At 36.5% G+C, this 17,717-nt stretch overlaps 2 protein-coding genes across 11 annotated transcripts; one reads left to right on the top strand and one right to left on the bottom strand.

Moving 5' to 3' along the window:
- Positions 1-1,377: 1,377 nt before the first annotated feature.
- LOC138139983 (ensconsin-like) lies at positions 1,378-15,123 on the bottom strand. 7 transcript variants are annotated; one of them, XM_069060622.1, is made up of 9 exons: positions 12,558-12,855; positions 10,474-10,983; positions 4,651-5,094; positions 3,837-4,311; positions 2,985-3,471; positions 2,683-2,925; positions 2,520-2,632; positions 2,359-2,465; positions 1,378-2,300 (listed from the first exon to the last, which is right to left on the bottom strand). In XM_069060622.1, the coding sequence occupies exons 1-9, from the start codon at positions 12,709-12,711 to the stop codon at positions 2,287-2,289; spliced, it is 2,547 nt and encodes an 848-aa protein (XP_068916723.1). In that variant the 5' UTR covers positions 12,712-12,855; the 3' UTR covers positions 1,378-2,286. The 7 variants fall into 7 exon arrangements, with proteins under 7 accessions (XP_068916723.1, XP_068916725.1, XP_068916724.1 ...); XM_069060624.1 differs by lacking the exon at positions 12,558-12,855 and adding an exon at positions 14,934-15,123 and having other exon boundaries at positions 1,378-2,465; XM_069060623.1 differs by having other exon boundaries at positions 1,378-2,465; positions 2,713-2,925; positions 12,558-12,857.
- Positions 8,433-17,695, top strand: Acat2 (Acetyl-CoA acetyltransferase 2). 4 transcript variants are annotated; one of them, XM_069060634.1, is made up of 8 exons: positions 8,433-9,699; positions 15,631-15,793; positions 15,852-15,973; positions 16,024-16,136; positions 16,183-16,379; positions 16,723-16,946; positions 16,998-17,183; positions 17,289-17,695. In XM_069060634.1, exons 2-8 carry the CDS (start codon positions 15,748-15,750, stop codon positions 17,568-17,570), a joined length of 1,170 nt encoding a protein of 389 aa, XP_068916735.1. In that variant the 5' UTR covers positions 8,433-9,699; positions 15,631-15,747; the 3' UTR covers positions 17,571-17,695. The 4 variants fall into 4 exon arrangements, with proteins under 4 accessions (XP_068916735.1, XP_068916733.1, XP_068916732.1 ...); XM_069060632.1 differs by lacking the exon at positions 8,433-9,699 and adding an exon at positions 15,232-15,362; XM_069060631.1 differs by lacking the exon at positions 8,433-9,699 and adding an exon at positions 15,405-15,566.
- The last annotated feature ends 22 nt before the right edge of the window (positions 17,696-17,717 follow it).

Genomic DNA, 17,717 nt, shown 5'->3' with positions numbered 1-17,717 from the left:
AGTAATTGGTTTTATTAGCTACCTACGTATAAATTAATTAAGTGCTTCGCAAATTAATAGATACCACATAATGTATCATATGATGTTGCTTACGGTATCGCTGACACGAAACTAATCAAAATATCAAGTCGGGCCTAATTAATTATTTTACGGCGAACCTTTGATTTTTTTCACGATTCTGAAACACCGAGACCATGTTGATTTTTTTGAATTTATGATTTGTCATTTTGGCGATGTAAACTGTCAGCAAAAACAATGAATGTCTCGGAGAGCCGAGCATTAGTTTTTAAGAAAAACGTTTTTGGCACAGGCCGCTGTAAATATTTAGACATCAAGAGATTTTTTTCGGAAATTTATTGAAGTTTGCGATTTGACAAGACAGAGCGATTATTTTTTTTTTTATTAATTACACAATAGCAAATTAAAACCGCCTTGACCACTCATTCTGACATATCTCCTCATTAATTAGACCCGAAAAAATTTGGCACTTTAAATTGAGCGAAGAACACGTCCCGTGTGTAATTTTAAAATTTGAAATGGAATTAATGTGGTTTGTTAGAATAGGTGCGGTTAATATTTCATCGAGTCGTGAAACGAACTACCCTTCCCCCGGTGTCTATTTTTGACAACTGTGTCGGAGAAAAATAAATTCTTGGAGGATCTAGGTGTTACGGATGATCGAACGTAAAATAGGAAAAGTTATTTTCTTCGCTATTAGTGGGTGTAGCAGTTATTTCTCCTCATTCCAAGTCTTTACGATGGAAATCGACACAAAAACAACAAAACGCCGGACACATCAATTAATGCAATTTTCTGACTCGAGACGATATACCAGGACAATAAAATCAATAGTTCGTTTAAAAATATGAATAACAGCAGTTTTTTATTCTTTGATAAATACAAAGTATCCGTGATTTATAGTTTACATTTGGAATGCTGATAAGCAAGTTAGAGACGACTCGGTAATTAAAATGAACGCCACTTATTTATATTTTGGCAGGTCTGACGAGTTCGTAATTAATTAATCGAGTTTAAAAACGGAAGGGTTAGATTATTCGAAATTACGGGTTCTTTGTGATTATTTGTACACACTGTTCACATTAAAACCACTCGATCCGATTAATTAATGATAATTGTCTTTTGAAATGCAAATCGCGATGTGAAGCTTTTCTGTCTGAAAATTTTACAAGTGATTGTTACATCAGAAGCACTTTCATCTTGCGGCTTAAAAGCAACGTACTCGGTTAACGGTTTAGTTTATTTGAGAATGGTCCAAGTCGGGCCAAGATAATTTAATCCGACTTGAACTCTATAGATTTTTTACAGTTTATGATTGGGTGAATTCGGATCGGTTATTTAAAAAAATAAGACAACATGTAGAAGTCATAAATAAATTTTACATTTATTAAGCACTTTTCAACAAGCGTTTTACAGAATTGTAATTAACCACATATTATTATTGAGGGTTACCTTTGAACCAGATATTTAAACCTATAATTGCCTCCAATAGTGAAATTTGTTTATATATAAATATGAAAATTAATTACGAGTTATAAGAAAATTTACAGTTACAATTACAGTTCCAGTCAAACAAAAAAAAACTTTAATCTAATCTATACAAAACCTATTTAACACACTAACAGTTTAGAGTTTATAGGTAATGCAAATAGGTAGTATTTGAAAATATATTATTAAACACTAATAACGAAATAACCCTTTTCCATATCATTAACATGTTCAGAAAAAAACATGACTTTAATGTAATAATTTCAAATGCACTATATAAACTGTTGATAAAACATTGTTGGACGAACATTAAAAAAAACCAACTAGTCCAACAAAGACATTATAAGAGATAACATTACACAACAATTCAATATACAATCAAGATGACTAGTAATGACTGAGTTTATCAAATGGAAGATTGTGCATCTCGACCAAACTCAAGAAGTTTACAAACAACGGAAAAAATTTAACAAATATACATATAAAAAAATCGAAGGAAGGAAACATCTCAAGTAATACTGAAGAATCACAAATATTAAATATTGCTTTTGGTCGAGATATATATATTTTTTTACATTCTCAGTCGAAAATAAATTGATAACATATTATTTAAACAAATTATGAATAGAGTTGCCATACTTTCCATGCACCCAGAAATTAAATATATACACGTATGCAGCATCGACGTGTATTTAACACGCAAAATATCAAAATAAATTACTTTAAAATTAGGATAAGGGCAATTCTATACATATAAATATGCAACTACAATTCAGTTGTTCACATCAATGGATCTGAAAAATATCAATAATTTGCTTCTTCAACTGTTATTATTATCACACACAAAATTACCATACTGCTGCGTAGTTTGCCATGTATTATTTGAATTTATTGAATCAGTACTATTAATTGTATCTATCGACACAGTGTTCGCATTCTTCACCGTGTCATCCGGAATACTGAAAACTCAAATTTAGCACTACCGCCGCGACTACGTTACCTTATATACCTACATATTATCAACTATGTCCACGTCCTTTCCGTTCTTCGTGCCGTTTTCTTGTTCGACCGCTTTCGTTCCGTTTACCTTATTTTCAGACTTATTCTCATTTTTATCTTCGGAATTCTGCAACAGATTATTTAAATAAAAAAAATGCCTCGAAAACGTGTCAGTACCTGTTGTACTGGTGCGTTAGCATTATTCACCCCTCGTGTCCTGCGCATGATGGCTTCCACTCGTTTACGGCGCGCCTCTCTCTCCTTTTCTTCGTTTTTCAATCTCTCCTGTTGCTCGGCGAACTTCTTTTCGGCTTCTTCCCTCGCCTTTTTGTCTGCTTCTTCCTTCAACAACTTCGAACGCTGCTCCTCTTCTCTCCTCAATCTCTCTTCTTCCTCTCTTCTTTGCTGTTCTTTGATGGCCTGAAATAAAAAAGACGCGTTACGACACGTCCACTCTTCCCTCCCTCCTGAAAACTTACTTCTTCCAGTCTCTCTTGTTCTGCGAGCCTTTGTTGCTCTATTAACCTCTGCACTTGTTCTTCTTCCTTTCTTTGACGTTCGAGTTCGGCTTGCGCTTCCATTTCGATTCGCAGCCTTTCCTGTTCCGCCTGTCTTTCCGCTTCTTCCCTGGCCAAACGTCTTCGTTCCGCCAGCGCGGCTTTCGCTTCTTCTTCGGTGTTGATTCGTACTTTCGTGAACGAAGTGGTCATTTCGTTTTCTTTGTTTTCTACCGCGGACGGCGCTTCTGGTGGTTTCGTTACTGCGGGCGGCGCCTCCGGCGGTTTTGCCACCGCCGCCGGCATTTCTATTATTTTTATTTCACTAACTACTTGGACAGGCTGAGGTTGAGGTGTGGACTCGGATTTGATCAGTTCAGTTGTCAACTGTTTTATCTGATCACTGCTGGTTACGTTAACTGGTTGGGATTCGGATTTTTCATTCGTCGATACGGTATTAATTTCAACTCTGTCAAATAAGAACCACGTTTCAATTTTAGTACAAATAAAACCCTACAGATCGCGTTTTTATTACGCGTAACTATCGTTAAAAACGAAATGTTTCCTTTCGTCCCGATTCGAAGTCTCTTAAAAACACATCGGCGAAATCTAACAAAAAAATTTCTACTGCTCGCAAATATATGAAAAGAATCACCAACAATCTTTAATTAACATTTTCCTTTTGTCAAACAATTGTTAACCGAATTAATTTCTTTCTTCATCCGCTAATCGAAAATAGTTCTTAACTTGTGGTGGCGATTCTTTTAAAAATATTGTTTCATAAAATCGACGTAATCTAAAACTGTTCGTCTACTGAAAATGCGTTTGACTCACTGTTTTACGTCTAGGCACGCCGTTTTCTCATTTTCCGCTGGAAGTGGTTCCGTTGCGGCTTCTTCTGTTTTCGCTTCTTTACCCTCAGTGGTCGGTTGTGGTCGTACAGGGGGAACAACCTCCGGGGGTACTTGCGACGACGTAACCACATCGCTGGTTTTGTTATCTGCGATATTGGAATTAGGAGCGGCCACCGGTGACGCTAAACTCTTTGGTGTACTATCGACGGGTGATGTTTTACTTTTCGTCGGTGGTTTATCTTTATTTATGGATTTCCTAGTTTTTGGTAGCGGCGGTTTATTTTCACCCTTCTTGTTATCGGCGTTCTTCGTGATTTCGTGAGTTATTCCCGTTATTGCGATGCTGGCCGGTCTCTGGCGTCTCGGCGCCGTCGATGGACGATGCCTTACACTTACTGAACTAGTTACGCTAGTTGTGCTCTGTTGGCTTAGTGAACTACTTGGTCTCGACGATGCTAGATAGAAAAATAAATGTTAGCGTTTCGTGGGAGTGGACCTCGATAAGGGACCACCATGACCGGTCCTTCGTATCGGATAAAACAGGGATAAACCGTATGAGCCACCACCGTAACTTATTCTAAAATTAATCGAAGCGTGTGAGAACAATACACTTAAACTGTACCAACGTTAATAGATAGTCGAGTTACTGACGTGTGCTTAGTCTAGGAAGCGACCCTGTGTTAGGTTAAACTGCCACCAACACGTGCTTGGACCCTGAAGAACCAGACAAAGAAGGAGATTACGTAAAATACGACAGCAGTTGTTGTAGCGAGCAATAAGGAGAAACAACGTACCCTCACTGCAATTAGAGGATGCTAGCAATTTCTGCTGTCTCAATTGCGTGGCGCGCGTTGTGCGCGGTGCGATTGTGGGACCATCCACTGATAACTGATGCATACTTCTGCTATCTGCTTTGTTCAGAAGTCTCCTATTTTGTGTCGGCACTGCTTTACTTACTGCTAGGTGGCTCATGCTACGAGTTACGGAGGATTGTCGAGGGGAGGAGAGTGGTCTAAAGGAATATGTTGTTTCCACTACAGCTGGTAAATCTGGCCTCTTGCGTGGTTTCGCTAGTTGGTCTAAACGCGACATCGAATAAGCCCTACCTGGTGAGTGATTAAGTGATTTGCGTGATGCAGCAAAGGGTGAATCTCTAGAGGGAATGGTTGGCATTAAATCTGTACGACGACGACCAACATATCCACTGGCACAACCAGCAGGTGTCAACGGTGTACTACCTAATAACAAAACGTTATTTTTAGAATGTATGTTTTGCAACAAGCCAAAGCAAAGCGTCAACTAGAGAGAAATCTCGAAAACGTCTCTTCCTCTGAACACAACGAATCAAATCACGATCGGATGGTAGAAACATTATTTACCATTTTCTTTGAGTTTTTCTCTCACTGCACGTTTACTGGAAACGACGTCAAACTTATCAACTCTTTTAACACTCTTCGGCGTTATCAAAGTCAACAACAACCTTCATTTCATCGCACCTGGAAAGCAATTTTCTCGACTACCTCTGGAAGGAACAAATTTAATTTAGCATTTATCGTTCTAATGACGAGGAATCTTGAACAGCCTCTTTAATTAACGCGTATATTGAAGAAAAGTGTCAATAAGGTGTGTTTAATCGTAGAAACATCTCATCCGAGAATTTCAGGAATCTTATATTTGCTGATTTACTCGAAATCATTACTTGGCGCGGTTAACAAACGGAAACTCGAGAGCTATTATGACAAAATTGAGTTTAATTCCTTTGGATCATCCAGTCGGTAAATAACAAAATAACGTTCAAATATCGAATTACTTGTAGGTATCTCCTTATTAACGCGGCCCGGATACTCGACGAAATTGAATTTTCTACGTTCCGCCGAGAACACGATTACATCCTCGACGACAGTGTAAATAATAAATATTTTCCTCGCTGATTACGTCAAATCGTACTGTTTCTGCTTGGATATATTACTGCACTGGTCCACTAATGATTTATCTGAATGTGACGTCTCGTCAACACATTTACCTGTGAAAATTGATGTTAATTAAAAAATATAGCTGTTCACACAATCGCCTGATGACTACCGTAACATATTAATAAAATAAAGACTAGTTTTCAAAGTGTTTCAAATGTCTCTGATACACTTGATCAAGAAATAATTTTCATTTCAAGAAATTTTCCTTTTTACAAATAACGCAAGACACATCGACAAACGGATGGTATCGGTATTATTGTAAATTACACCAACATATAGTAGTCGCCATAAAGGCAGCATCTTTTGCATATTCGTTGAACTGTATAAGATTGAAAACAAAAGTTTTTGATGATGACACAAAGTTTGATTTGTTTCAAAGTGATGGAGCTCAATTATGTAACGGGTGTTTTTTTTAAATGTGGCGTCGAAGTTGGCGTTGAAAAGTCAATTGTGAACGCACCACCGGATTATAACTCTGATCAGCTGTTTAAATCTAACCTAACTTTTTGAGTTGTGTGTGATTTTAATCTGCAATTTGAAAAATCTGTGTTTTTCAGACGAGTGATTCATTCATAATCGACTCTTCAACGTCAAATGTGTTCGTTTCCCGAGATAGGTACCTACATAACGTAAAAAGTGGTAAATAACCAAATATACAGGTATTATGGAAGTTCACGTAATACATTTTTTCGGCCTCCGTCTAGAAACACTGATTTTTCATTCGTCTAAAAACTAGCATTTCCCTGCCTAGGCAAGAAAATCGACACAGGAATTTTTAATGAAAAATTTTAGGTTGGCAGCACAAAATGTCAGTGTCATGTGGCATTTTTGTACAATTTTTTAAGTGTAAAATATTGATGTCGGGCAAATTTGTATCCTTTATCGCAAGCTGTACATTGTGTACAGCGGTAGGGGCCGAGGGGGGTATCAAGCGATAGGTTAGGAATAACAGAAACAACAACGACGGTTTTGAATATTTGAAGAATTGGTTGATTTTTTTCATGACAGTCGCTTCTTGAATCCTTTATGTTGCCAATGGAAGAAAAATAAACTCCCTATCTGGTAATTTTTTAACAAAAATGATTATTATTTTGCCTTAAATAAATTGTCAGCCGAAAAATGTTTGTGTATTACACGGCTAGAAAATGTTTTGCAAGTGCTCGCACTTGTGGGCCTCGGCTGGCGCCTCTGCCCCACAAACTATAATCACCAATGGAACTCCTTAAAATCAACATTTTTTAAATATTGATCTTTTTTAATCGAGTTTTTTTTTACATTTTTCTAGCCCCTAATTCGACACTTCGCTCATGGGATAATCATCAATTGAAACGAAAGCGTAAGTGCAAATGTTTTTGCGTGATAAAAGGGTTGCAGTTTCTTTTAAAACAAGAACGACCGCTTTTCCAATGTTACCGTTATCAGTATTAAAAAGTCACAGTACGGTAGCTGTTCGATTTTTAAACAGAAGTTAATAATGGTTTTAAAATTGTTAAAAATGGTGCCGAATTAATTCACCGATATGGTCTTATTGGGAAGTTTTAGGTAATGCGGTCGAACCGCGGCGGTTGTACACGGAGCGATTTCCAAATCGTAGAACTCCGAATTCGGGGACTTTTTCGGCAACTGTTCAACGAGTGCGTGATCAGGGAAAATGTGATTAACCAACTCATGATATGGGACGTCCAAGACGTGACCACGTTTTGGAAATAAAACCTGAAATTTTACAAGCCATCGAAGAAGAGCCAAATTTGAGTATCAGAAGACTTGCTTTACGTGTCTGCGTTTCCACTTTTATTGTCTATCGCACGTTCAATGAACAAGGATTTACCTACATCTTTACCATGTCCAACGTGTTCAAGCTTTTCAACATGGGGATCCATTTCGGAGGATTGCTTTTTGTCAATGACGTGGCCGGAAGATCGACGAGGTACCAAATTTTCTGAGTCGATTATTATTAACAACGGACGAAATCGAAATCGTTTAATTGGGCCCCATAATTTAACCTCCACGCTTGAATGGCGCAACGTATTTTCCTTCAAAATGTGCTGAATGATCCAGTTAATACCATTGAAGAATGTGATGCAAACGCCCGAAAACATACGTGAAAAGCTGGAAATGTTAGTGCGAACACAGGCTTCTTTGATTCGAAGGACACAAGCCTGCATGAATACTGAAGGCCGCCATTTTGAACATTTATTATGATTAAATCAGGTCAGTGAAATTATTACTAACCTATCTCAATAATACGTTTTTCTAACCCCTAATTTGACACTTCGCTCATGGGATAATCATCAGTTGAAACGAAACAGAGAGTGAAAATGTTTTTGTGCGGTAAAAACGTTACCAGTTTTTTTGAAGAAAGAACGATCGCTGTTCTAATACTAATACAGTTTTTACTGTTTTCATTCGATGATTTTAATCGAGTAATTCTTTTTTCGTGCTTCGTTCTCAATGGAAGTGTAAACACATGTGCGGGTATGAATTTTAGGTTTCAAATCATATTTAATTTTAACTCTGCTTTGAAAATTTTGCGGAAAAAATGTTAAAAAAAGTATATTTTAACGAGTCCTACTGTTGATTAAATTTATTACGTGGACTTCCATAACACCCTGTATAGACTTTTCAGTATATATACCTAACTTGATATCTGTCAAAGATATACAATCAATTGATGTTTTTTAAGACTTTGCCTAAACGAACACGAAAAACACTTCAATATTCATGCGTTGTCAGTTTTCAGGTGTTAGGCTTGTTTTGCATCACTCGGTTGACGCCTCGTGCTTCAAACTTCGGCCTCATACCTGAAAAGTGATCTGACAACGCTACTCATATGAAAGTAACTATTATGTAAAACATTTCATAGGATATGCACATTATCTATGGCTAAACATGGAGGTGGATCGATTGCGGTTTGAGGATGTTTTTCGTCATATGGAATTGAGCTGTCGTGTCAAATCCACAGTATAATGGAGATTTATGTAGAAAGATATTGTGTAGATAATTTGGTGTCATATATTGATAAAGCAACACCACTACGCTATCAGATATAAGGTAATGACCCCAAGCATATTTCAAAACTTGTTAAAGAGTAGTTCGAAGAAGAAAGAATAAAAGTTCTGATTTGAATCCAATAGAAATCTTGTGAGACCATGTTGATGGCTTAATTAAAGGCCAAAACTGTAATTTAAACCAACTCTTTGAGGCACCGAAAAGATGTTTGGACAGCAACGAATCAATCTTACATTGTGTGGTCAAAAATGTTGCGTCGTTGTTACTAAATCTAGGTTATTATTTTTGATGTTGGCTTTTTGTCCACGGTTTTTTATCTATAACATTACGTACATATATCGTTCCAATTTGCAATGTAATATGGCTACTTATTTGGGTTTTGAAATTTCGCAACTAAACCAGGACGCTATATTTACGGCGACTAGTTTAGAGAGATAAAATAAAAACCACTTTTGCAAAAAAATATTAGCAAATTTGCTACTTAAAAGACTCAAATTCTCGCTTTATTTATTAATGGATGGATTTGTTTATTTTATTACTACTTGAAATTGGTCCTCCGTTTCATTGAATTTTATCAATCAAATCAGATTCGACGTAATTGTGTTTTGCTATAAGTTTTTATTATTTTTTACAGTAATCTACCAAATTATTAGTCACCCTGATAAGTATATACATATGTATGCCATTGATAAGCGTGCACATTGTAACGAGTAAAAAAATATATAAAAGTGAAATTGTCACATTACTGGAGCATTTTTTACAGTACAAAGAAAGTGCACACTTGGTTCGTTCTTCGCAAATCTATAACTTCCTACAAAAACATATAATCCTTTATCGTCTAATCGAACTTCCTCTACACACGTGAGTAATATAGAATTCCAGAACAATTGTGTTAACCACTCCACGTTTGCGAATTTCCACTTAGAAATGATAAAAACAAAATCGGACCATGCGTGACGTATTTACAAAATTTTTTGATGTCACAACTCTAAAATTGGCGTTAACGTAACAATTAGATACCACCCGACATTGTTATTAATTAGCAGGTACGATTTGCGTTCAATCTAATACTCGTAACGGTGTCCGGAGCTCACAATTCACGTTCATCGGCGCAACTTAACTGGCTGGCCCGTATCTTCATAAAAATATAATGCAGAATCCCAACGTCCGTCTCCATTTAAATTCATCAATTTTCTCTACTGTGGACATTGGAGGCAAAAAATCCATTGTACATTTCAAATTATGAACATTGATGTGTGGTGTTTTAATGTTTGCTCTTCTCGTGTCGTAAATGACACTGCCAACTCGTTAGTTAATTGCTTGCAGCGTGGTGCACCCCTTACATCTTCTCAACTAAGACAGTATTTTATGTCGTTTACGTTTTAGTGCCACTATTAAAACCCAAAAATTTAAAGCGTTTCCCAGTTTTAAATGACACCGATACGTGAACGAAAAACTCAAAAAAAAAAAAAAAAATTGGAAAGGAAGCGTGGATGTTAAAACACGTAGTGAGAGAAGAAAGGAAGAAAAAAAAAAGGTTTGTTTCTGTACCATCGCGACAGCGCACAGAATGCAAAATAAAAATGAAATTGCCATAAAAGCGTAAGCCGCCACTGTCAAAAACTTCATACTAACTTTCACCAGATCGCTCCAGTCCGCTGGCAGATGTAGCCCGCTTTTTGCTGCCACCGTCTAGATCCCTTTCTGACTGTCTTCTTGTCAACGACGTCGACGACGTACACGTGATATTTTGTATAGAAGTCGCCCTTCGGTGTCCCCAGAACGACGCAGTCATGTCCGTTGGATCCAACATTCGTGGCGTCGACGAACCAAACGCGAAAACGATATTACTCCTTTCGTTCCTCTTTTTCGCCTCGATCCTCGCTTCCCTTTCCTGATTCCTCTTCAAAATCGACACTAATCGATCCTGCTCTGCCTGTACGATCGCCTTTTTCCGTTCCTCGACTTGTTGCCGTCTCACATCTTCCTTGCCTTTGAGATCTTCTAATCGTCTTCTTCTTTCCATTTCTTTTTGTTCTTTAAATCGTTGGGCTGCCAACGCTTGTGCTTTGATTTCTTCCAGTTTCTTTTGTCTCTCCTCATTTTGTCTTTCTTTCAGATTCTTTAATCGCACTTCCTTGTCAACTGCAACAAAATTTCGACGGTCAGGATATTTTTTTCTGAGTCGCGACCGACCGTGAAAGTTAAATTAAGTTTTAGAAGATCTTGACAACCTGCCAAATTATGTCATCGCAAGGGAGACATTCTTATTTTCAGCAAATCTAACGAATTATTTACTTTTCATAATCAAAACTAATATTTATTGAATCATAAAAATTATCTACAAATACGCGTTCAAACATTGTTGTGGAAAAACACAAATTCTTTATCTAATTATAACAACTCAGTTAACGGACAAAAATAGATCCGGGGTGTGAAAATGCATCGGATTCTACCGTTGCTGCTGCATCTTGACCTTACAACGATCCTTCGTTTCCAGATTTTTGCCCAAAATCTGACAAGTGCATCGGCAACGATTCTCCAAATATTTATTACATTTTAAACTCGTGCCACCTTCTTTTTAATAATATTTTTTATTGTCATTCTTTAACTTTCGCGTGTTTCTGTTCGGAACGTTTTTGTGGATATTTTTTATTGTCGTTCTTGTAATTTTTGCGTGTCTCTATTCGGAACGCTGCGTTGTGTAAACCACCACCTGAAGACGGTGTGCGTCATCGTACTTAGTGTACTACAAGACGCCCACATTCGGCTAGGCAAATGATGCCACCTTAGACAGTTGGTCATAAAAGGAAAACATTAACAATACTGCAGTAGGTGTAGGTTATCGAGTTCAATGTTGCACACTTTATGAATAATTAAACAAACCACCATTATAATGAACTGAGAATGTAGGTACACTTGCAGAAAAATCAGAAAGTAAATTATAGCGTCTGCGAAAAATGTTGACACGAGTGGGATCTCCGATCTTCTCTTTTCAGTTGGATTGTTGCTCTTCTTAATGATCGTCTTTTAATTTACAAAACTGTAAACATTTCTAATTTCATCGTTCTGAACAAGTTGAAACTCTACCGATTTTTCTTAATGAAATTAATTGTGGTCGTGTACCGTTAAAGCCACTCCCATGCACGGTTTGTTCCTTATCGAATTCAAATATGCCACATTTTATTCGAAATAAAGTCCACGGTCTATAAATATTTATTGCGAATAATTACACCAAATCGATTTCTACGTATAGTTTCATTATTACGGTGACGGTTTGATTAATTATTTACACGAATACTTTTTTTATATGTGTACAAACATGGATCAGTCATAAACAAAGTTTTTGAAGACAAGATCAATTACCTCATTTCCTGTCGTTCCTGTCGAGACTTCCGTCAAGAATTCTAATTTTAAACGGTGAAAAAACGTAATGCAGGTTTATCATTTGCTTAATTAAAATTGCAATAATGAAGTAAATTTCCGCGGATTGTTAAATTTATCGATGACTTAATGAACGGATAATAAAAATTCCTGGCATAAATTATTCGCTTATTTGAATATTTACGGAGAAGTGGGACAAAACGTGAATAAGACTTGCAGGTTATAAACAAACACTTTAATTGCTTTAAGGTCATTTGGAGGCTATCGCTAAGAAAGTGATGGCAATTTTAACTTAAGACACCAATGTCTATGCCGAACCTTTAACTTGATCTTACCTACATTCTTGGCATCGAATGTGACTTTCTTGTTGGTCTTGTAATGTTTCACTTTCAGTACGTCACCTTTTCCGATATTTTCCGATGACAATGACTTCACGAGAATACTCCTCAAATAATCTAGCGAGTCACTATTAATACCTTCCGGAACCATAATTAAACCGACACACTCTCCTCTACGTGTAAAACGTAACGCACTAATAAACGAACTACATTCACATAAACATTATCAGTTTGATAAAAACGAAAATATGAATAATCTTTTCGGTGAGCCAGAGAAAACTCAAACCTGCGCACATGAATCAACAATATAACCTTGGCCATTTAAGTATTTGTGTTATAACAATTATGTGCATATTAATGTTAAATAATGAACAACCGAAGAGATAGGTGACGCGCTTTTAAAAACTTCAGCTTCCCACTTTGACGGGAAATTTACGCGCAACTCAAATTTACTGGAATCGGCAATTTAAAAATTTTGCACCATCGAGTGTTCACCGATAGGTGTCTCTTCCATTGATCGATTCGATTCATTCAAAAAAAAATCCAGAATTACGTCAAATGTTAAATTTATTACCCTTAAGCCCCACCTTACCGATTCGAAAGCTAAATAATATCTAGTGGGGAACACTTCTTATGACGTTGGCACTTTGAATAATCAATTTAGCGAGAGAATGTGTGTGCTTGCGCTTCAAAGCCGGAATTTGTAATGTTTTAACACTTCATGGGACAAATACGAATTTGTTACAGTTAAAGAACAGCTCAATTAGTTGTGATTTTATTGCCGGTTAAATATTGTTAACAACCGCTGAAACGATTTTAACGTTTTTACGCCCATTCAACTAGAAATCAACTGAATTTCATTCATAGTGCGGTAATTAGCTTTTCAATTATCGACGGCGAAATTTTCAAACTGAGAAAAACTGATTATATGTGACCAATTATTCATTGATCCAAGAAATTGTTTTTCTTCGGAGATGCAGTCATCCTTCGGTCGCAAATCAGGGACACATCTATTATACAAAATTTATTCGGAGACTAGACTCCATCATAATCTACAGTTTTAGCGTGAAATATTTGGAAAATTTCGTTTTCAGCTGCGACGTTGACAATGATAAATATAGTTAAGTCACGTTTTAAAAAAGTTGTAGGTATATACGCTGCAAGGGAGCCTGCAGACTTTAAATATAGCCAAGACCAGTCGTCCACCACATATAGAATAAAATGTAAACAACAAAAGTGGAATGTTTCGAATTTCAGAAGCTGAAAGCATTAATTCCGCGACATCTATTCGAATTGCTTCGCACAATAATTCAATCGATAAGAACAGTCTAGAAAATGTTGTCTAATTGTTGGAGAAACATAACGTGTTGATTGTACAAAGCAACACAAGAGCATAAATTAGCACCTCACCCACCCATAAGCTAAATTAAAAAAAATTTGCACGTTGTCCACAAAACATAACGGGTTGTCTTAAATTTTTATTCAGAATTATTCACTGGGCACACGAAATAATTAATTTAATTACACTAATCAACTGTAAATTGAGATACGAGTAGGTAACACGGTTTGAAAGCCACTCCTGTTCTATTTGGTGAATTCAAATCAATTGGATTTGATTGAATGTAAACATATTCCTGGAAGGTTGTCAATTTGAAGGATAAATAAACGAAAACACGGTAATAAAAACGTTGGGCGTAAGGGATAAGGGCCCACGTGGCATCACAAAGTTATATTCGCACCTGATACAACCGGGTTATTTTCAACGCCAATCAACCAACCTATAACCAATATTTTATTAATTAAACTGATAAGATAAAATAATACTTGTGTAAATTTGTATATTATGCACGAAAATAACCGATGACTGAAGTTGGTATATTTATTTATGTCGCACAAGCCCCAAAACCGCACCACGAGAAAAACTAACCTATAATTACGAGTTGGTTCGGTCAACGCAGATTTATCCGTAATTACGATTTAGGGTGTCTACTACGTTTATCAGAGGCAAATACTCGAATTAAATTGTCGGTTCTGGGGTGAGAATGTTCAATTGAAATTTGACAGTTGAATTAACGAAACACCGGAGGTCTTAAAAATATCTGTCATTCATTTCGTTTCAATATTCCTTTAATAACTATGAGCACACGCGGTCGACGTCTTAAATTAACTAAACTGTTAAAATTTAACTAGTTAATACGAGATTACAATAAAATTTATCATTTAATTATGTAGTACATGAAACCCACAGATGGTGGACTTTTTTCACTTATATAACTTTACTCTCCATAAACAACGAATATTACCAACTATCAAAACGTGATAGACTTAAAATCGACTTAATTAACTAGAAAAAAAATTGTTCGTATTTCTAACCTGTAGTTTTGGGTTGTTCGGAAATATCCCGTCCGTTTTCTGCCATTTTGGCTCACACCACTAACCACTTACATCAACGACATAACGTGAACAATCTGAAGTTGACGTTTCGTTTCAATAAACTACCACCAGAGGGATTTCTCTCACCGCCCCATAATCACAATTTCACCAGTCGCATCCTATTTAAATGCAAAATTGCACACAATGCAAACACTACCGGGAAAATATCATTCCGAAGGGAAAATCTGAAAATCCTGCAAACATCAAAATTGCAGGTTATGAGAGTTGCCAGTGGTATCCGGTAGAGGTCGCCGAGGGCGCTGTTTGGCTCTAACTTCAAACTTAAAATAATTTTTTTAATGCTCATTAAATTTAATTAATGCACAACAAGGTTTATGTTTGTAACAGTTTCCCTGTGGTAATGTACACGTACGTCATCTTTACTCTTTTTCTATGATAATTAGTTTAAAACCAATTTACAATTTGTTTACAAACGGTGTACGACGAACGTCATGCACCTATTTTTTTTGTTCACAACTAATAAGAGATAAGAGTACCGATGCATCGCCGAAAAGATCAACATTCTCACTTCTCAGTTCTTGGTAGTACTTAAATAGACAAATTCCTGCTAAAGTTCGTGTTTGTAACAGGGTGCCTAACTTTTGTACGCAATCTAACCCCACTTTATTTAATTCAGATTTTGGTGAAGTTCTCTATAAGTGTAAGAATTGGAACAACTTTCTAATTAAACTCACATCACTGGTGTAAACAGAAGTATTAATTTAACAGATAGTATTAAATAAGAAAGTCAAAGATGTCAAATCAAGTATTTATTTTGTCAGGATGTAGGACTGCTGTGGGTAAGACAAAAAACTTCATTCCAAAAATTCACCCAAAATTAATTGTGTAAAATGGTAGGCAGCTTTCAAGGACAGTTTGAGAAAATTTCTGCATCAGAGTTGGGATCTGCAGTAATAACAGAGGCCTTGAAAAGGGCAACATTAAATCCTCAAGATGTTGACCAAGTGATAATGGGTCAGGTATTTTTGATCAATGTATTTTTAACTACTTTGTTAAAGAGCTGTTCTAGATTCTCACTGCAGGTCAAGGTCAGAACCCAGGAAGACAAGCTTCTATAGGGGCCCAAATACCTTACAGTGTACCTGCTTTCACAGTAAATATGCTATGTGGATCAGGCTTAAAGTAAGCTATTCACTTTGTAATTCTCATAAAAAATAATTTATTCCAGGTCTATATGCCTTGCTTATCAAGCAATTCGAAATAATGACAATGAGATTATTGTTGCTGGGGGCCAAGAAAGTATGACTCAGGCCCAACATTGTTCTTACATTCGTGGAGTCAGACTGGGTCCCATTCAGTTTTCTGATAGCTTACTATCGGATGGACTAACTGACGCATTCAATAATGTCCACATGGGAAAAACTGGTATAAAATTGAATCATTTTTTAAATTTGATTTTGTGCCCTGATCACAATTTTCGTTATAAATTTCAAAACAATGACGTATTTTTTATTGATGCCAATTAAAACAAGTTTTTGTTCATTGTGTTTTTTTCTTAACAGATTTTTTTATCTTGATTCACGTCAATTCAATTAGTAGATAATGTTTCGCCATCAGTATACGCAACGAATATAAAAAATTGGTACTTATAACTAATTATATGCCTCAACGTTCTATGTTTTATCTCCTTTTAAATAACGTTTTGTTGCTATTTTGGGTCACATTTGACCCAAATGTATTCACGTATTTAACTTATAAATAATTAAAGCTGAACACCTGGCTAAACAACACAACATTAGCCGTGAAGCGCAAGACAAGTTTGCTCTATCGTCGCAAATGAAGGTGCAAGAAGCACTCAAAGCAGGACACTTTAAAAAGGAAATCATTCCGATTGTGGAGAAGAAATCGGGAAAAGTTCTGGATATGGACGAATTCCCCAAAGCTGGGACGACTCTGGAGGGATTAAGTAAACTCAGACCTGCTTTTGATCCTGTAGCTTTTCAATAATCCCGTTTTTCAAATCACAATATTGTAAATTTTTAGAACGGAACAGTCACTGCCGGTAACGCTTCGGGAATCAACGATGGAGCTGCGGCTGTAGTTGTGTGCAGCGAGAACCAAGTGAAATCCAGAAACCTGAAACCTTGGGCTAAAATTGTGGCAATTGCAGAAACTGGACTTGATCCGATGTGTATGGGATTAGGCCCTATTGAAGCCGTTACAAAAGTTGTAAGTATGAGATTGCGAACTGTCTTTACATTTAAATGTGCATTATCCAACATTAAAATGATATCATCTCTTTCTCTCACTTGAACGGTCATGTTTTTGTAATAGTTACTCAAGGCGGGTTGGAATAAGAATGACGTCGATCTCTACGAGTTGAACGAAGCTTTCGCCGTGCAGAGCGTCATAGTTTTGGAATCGCTTAAATTGGACGAGAAAAAAGTCAATATTAATGGAGGTGCTATAGCTTTGGGACACGCAGCTGGAGCTACAGGAGCTCGCATTCTTGTCACCCTCTTGCATAACTTGGAACGTTTGGGCAAGAAAAAGGGAGTGGCTTCCTTGTGTATCGGTGGAGGCATGGGTATAGCCATGGCAGTTGAAATGTGTTAGATAAGCGTTTTGGTATTGAATTTTTTTATTATATATTTTATATTTGGTGACGAGTTCTACACATTGTTACATTTTTATATTCACTCGGATGTTATTTCGTCTGATTAAAGAAAATATTAAGGTCAGTTTTGTTTTTATTGTGATATT

This window comes from Tenebrio molitor, chromosome X (assembly GCF_963966145.1).
Source record: "Tenebrio molitor chromosome X, icTenMoli1.1, whole genome shotgun sequence".
Classification (NCBI taxonomy): Eukaryota; Metazoa; Arthropoda; class Insecta; order Coleoptera; family Tenebrionidae; genus Tenebrio; species Tenebrio molitor.
The sequence above is the reverse complement of the archived record's forward strand: the minus strand, read 5'-3'. Positions and strand labels throughout refer to the sequence as shown.

Bases quoted from the DNA above. Each gene is read 5' to 3' on its own strand.
- LOC138139983 (XM_069060621.1), bottom strand. From the start codon at position 12,711: ATGGTTCCGGAAGGTATTAATAGTGACTCGCTAGATTATTTGAGGAGT. The intron at 4,312-4,650 runs GTACGTTGTTTC...TTTTCTATCTAG, and splicing joins ATCCTCTAATTGCAGTGAGG to CATCGTCGAGACCAAGTAGT. The intron at 2,926-2,984 runs GTAAGTTTTCAG...TTTTTATTTCAG, and splicing joins AACAAGAGAGACTGGAAGAA to GCCATCAAAGAACAGCAAAG.
- Acat2 (XM_069060634.1), top strand. From the start codon at position 15,748: ATGTCAAATCAAGTATTTATTTTGTCAGGATGTAGGACTGCTGTGG. The intron at 16,137-16,182 runs GTAAGCTATTCA...AATTTATTCCAG, and splicing joins CTATGTGGATCAGGCTTAAA to GTCTATATGCCTTGCTTATC. The intron at 17,184-17,288 runs GTAAGTATGAGA...TTTTTGTAATAG, and splicing joins TTGAAGCCGTTACAAAAGTT to TTACTCAAGGCGGGTTGGAA.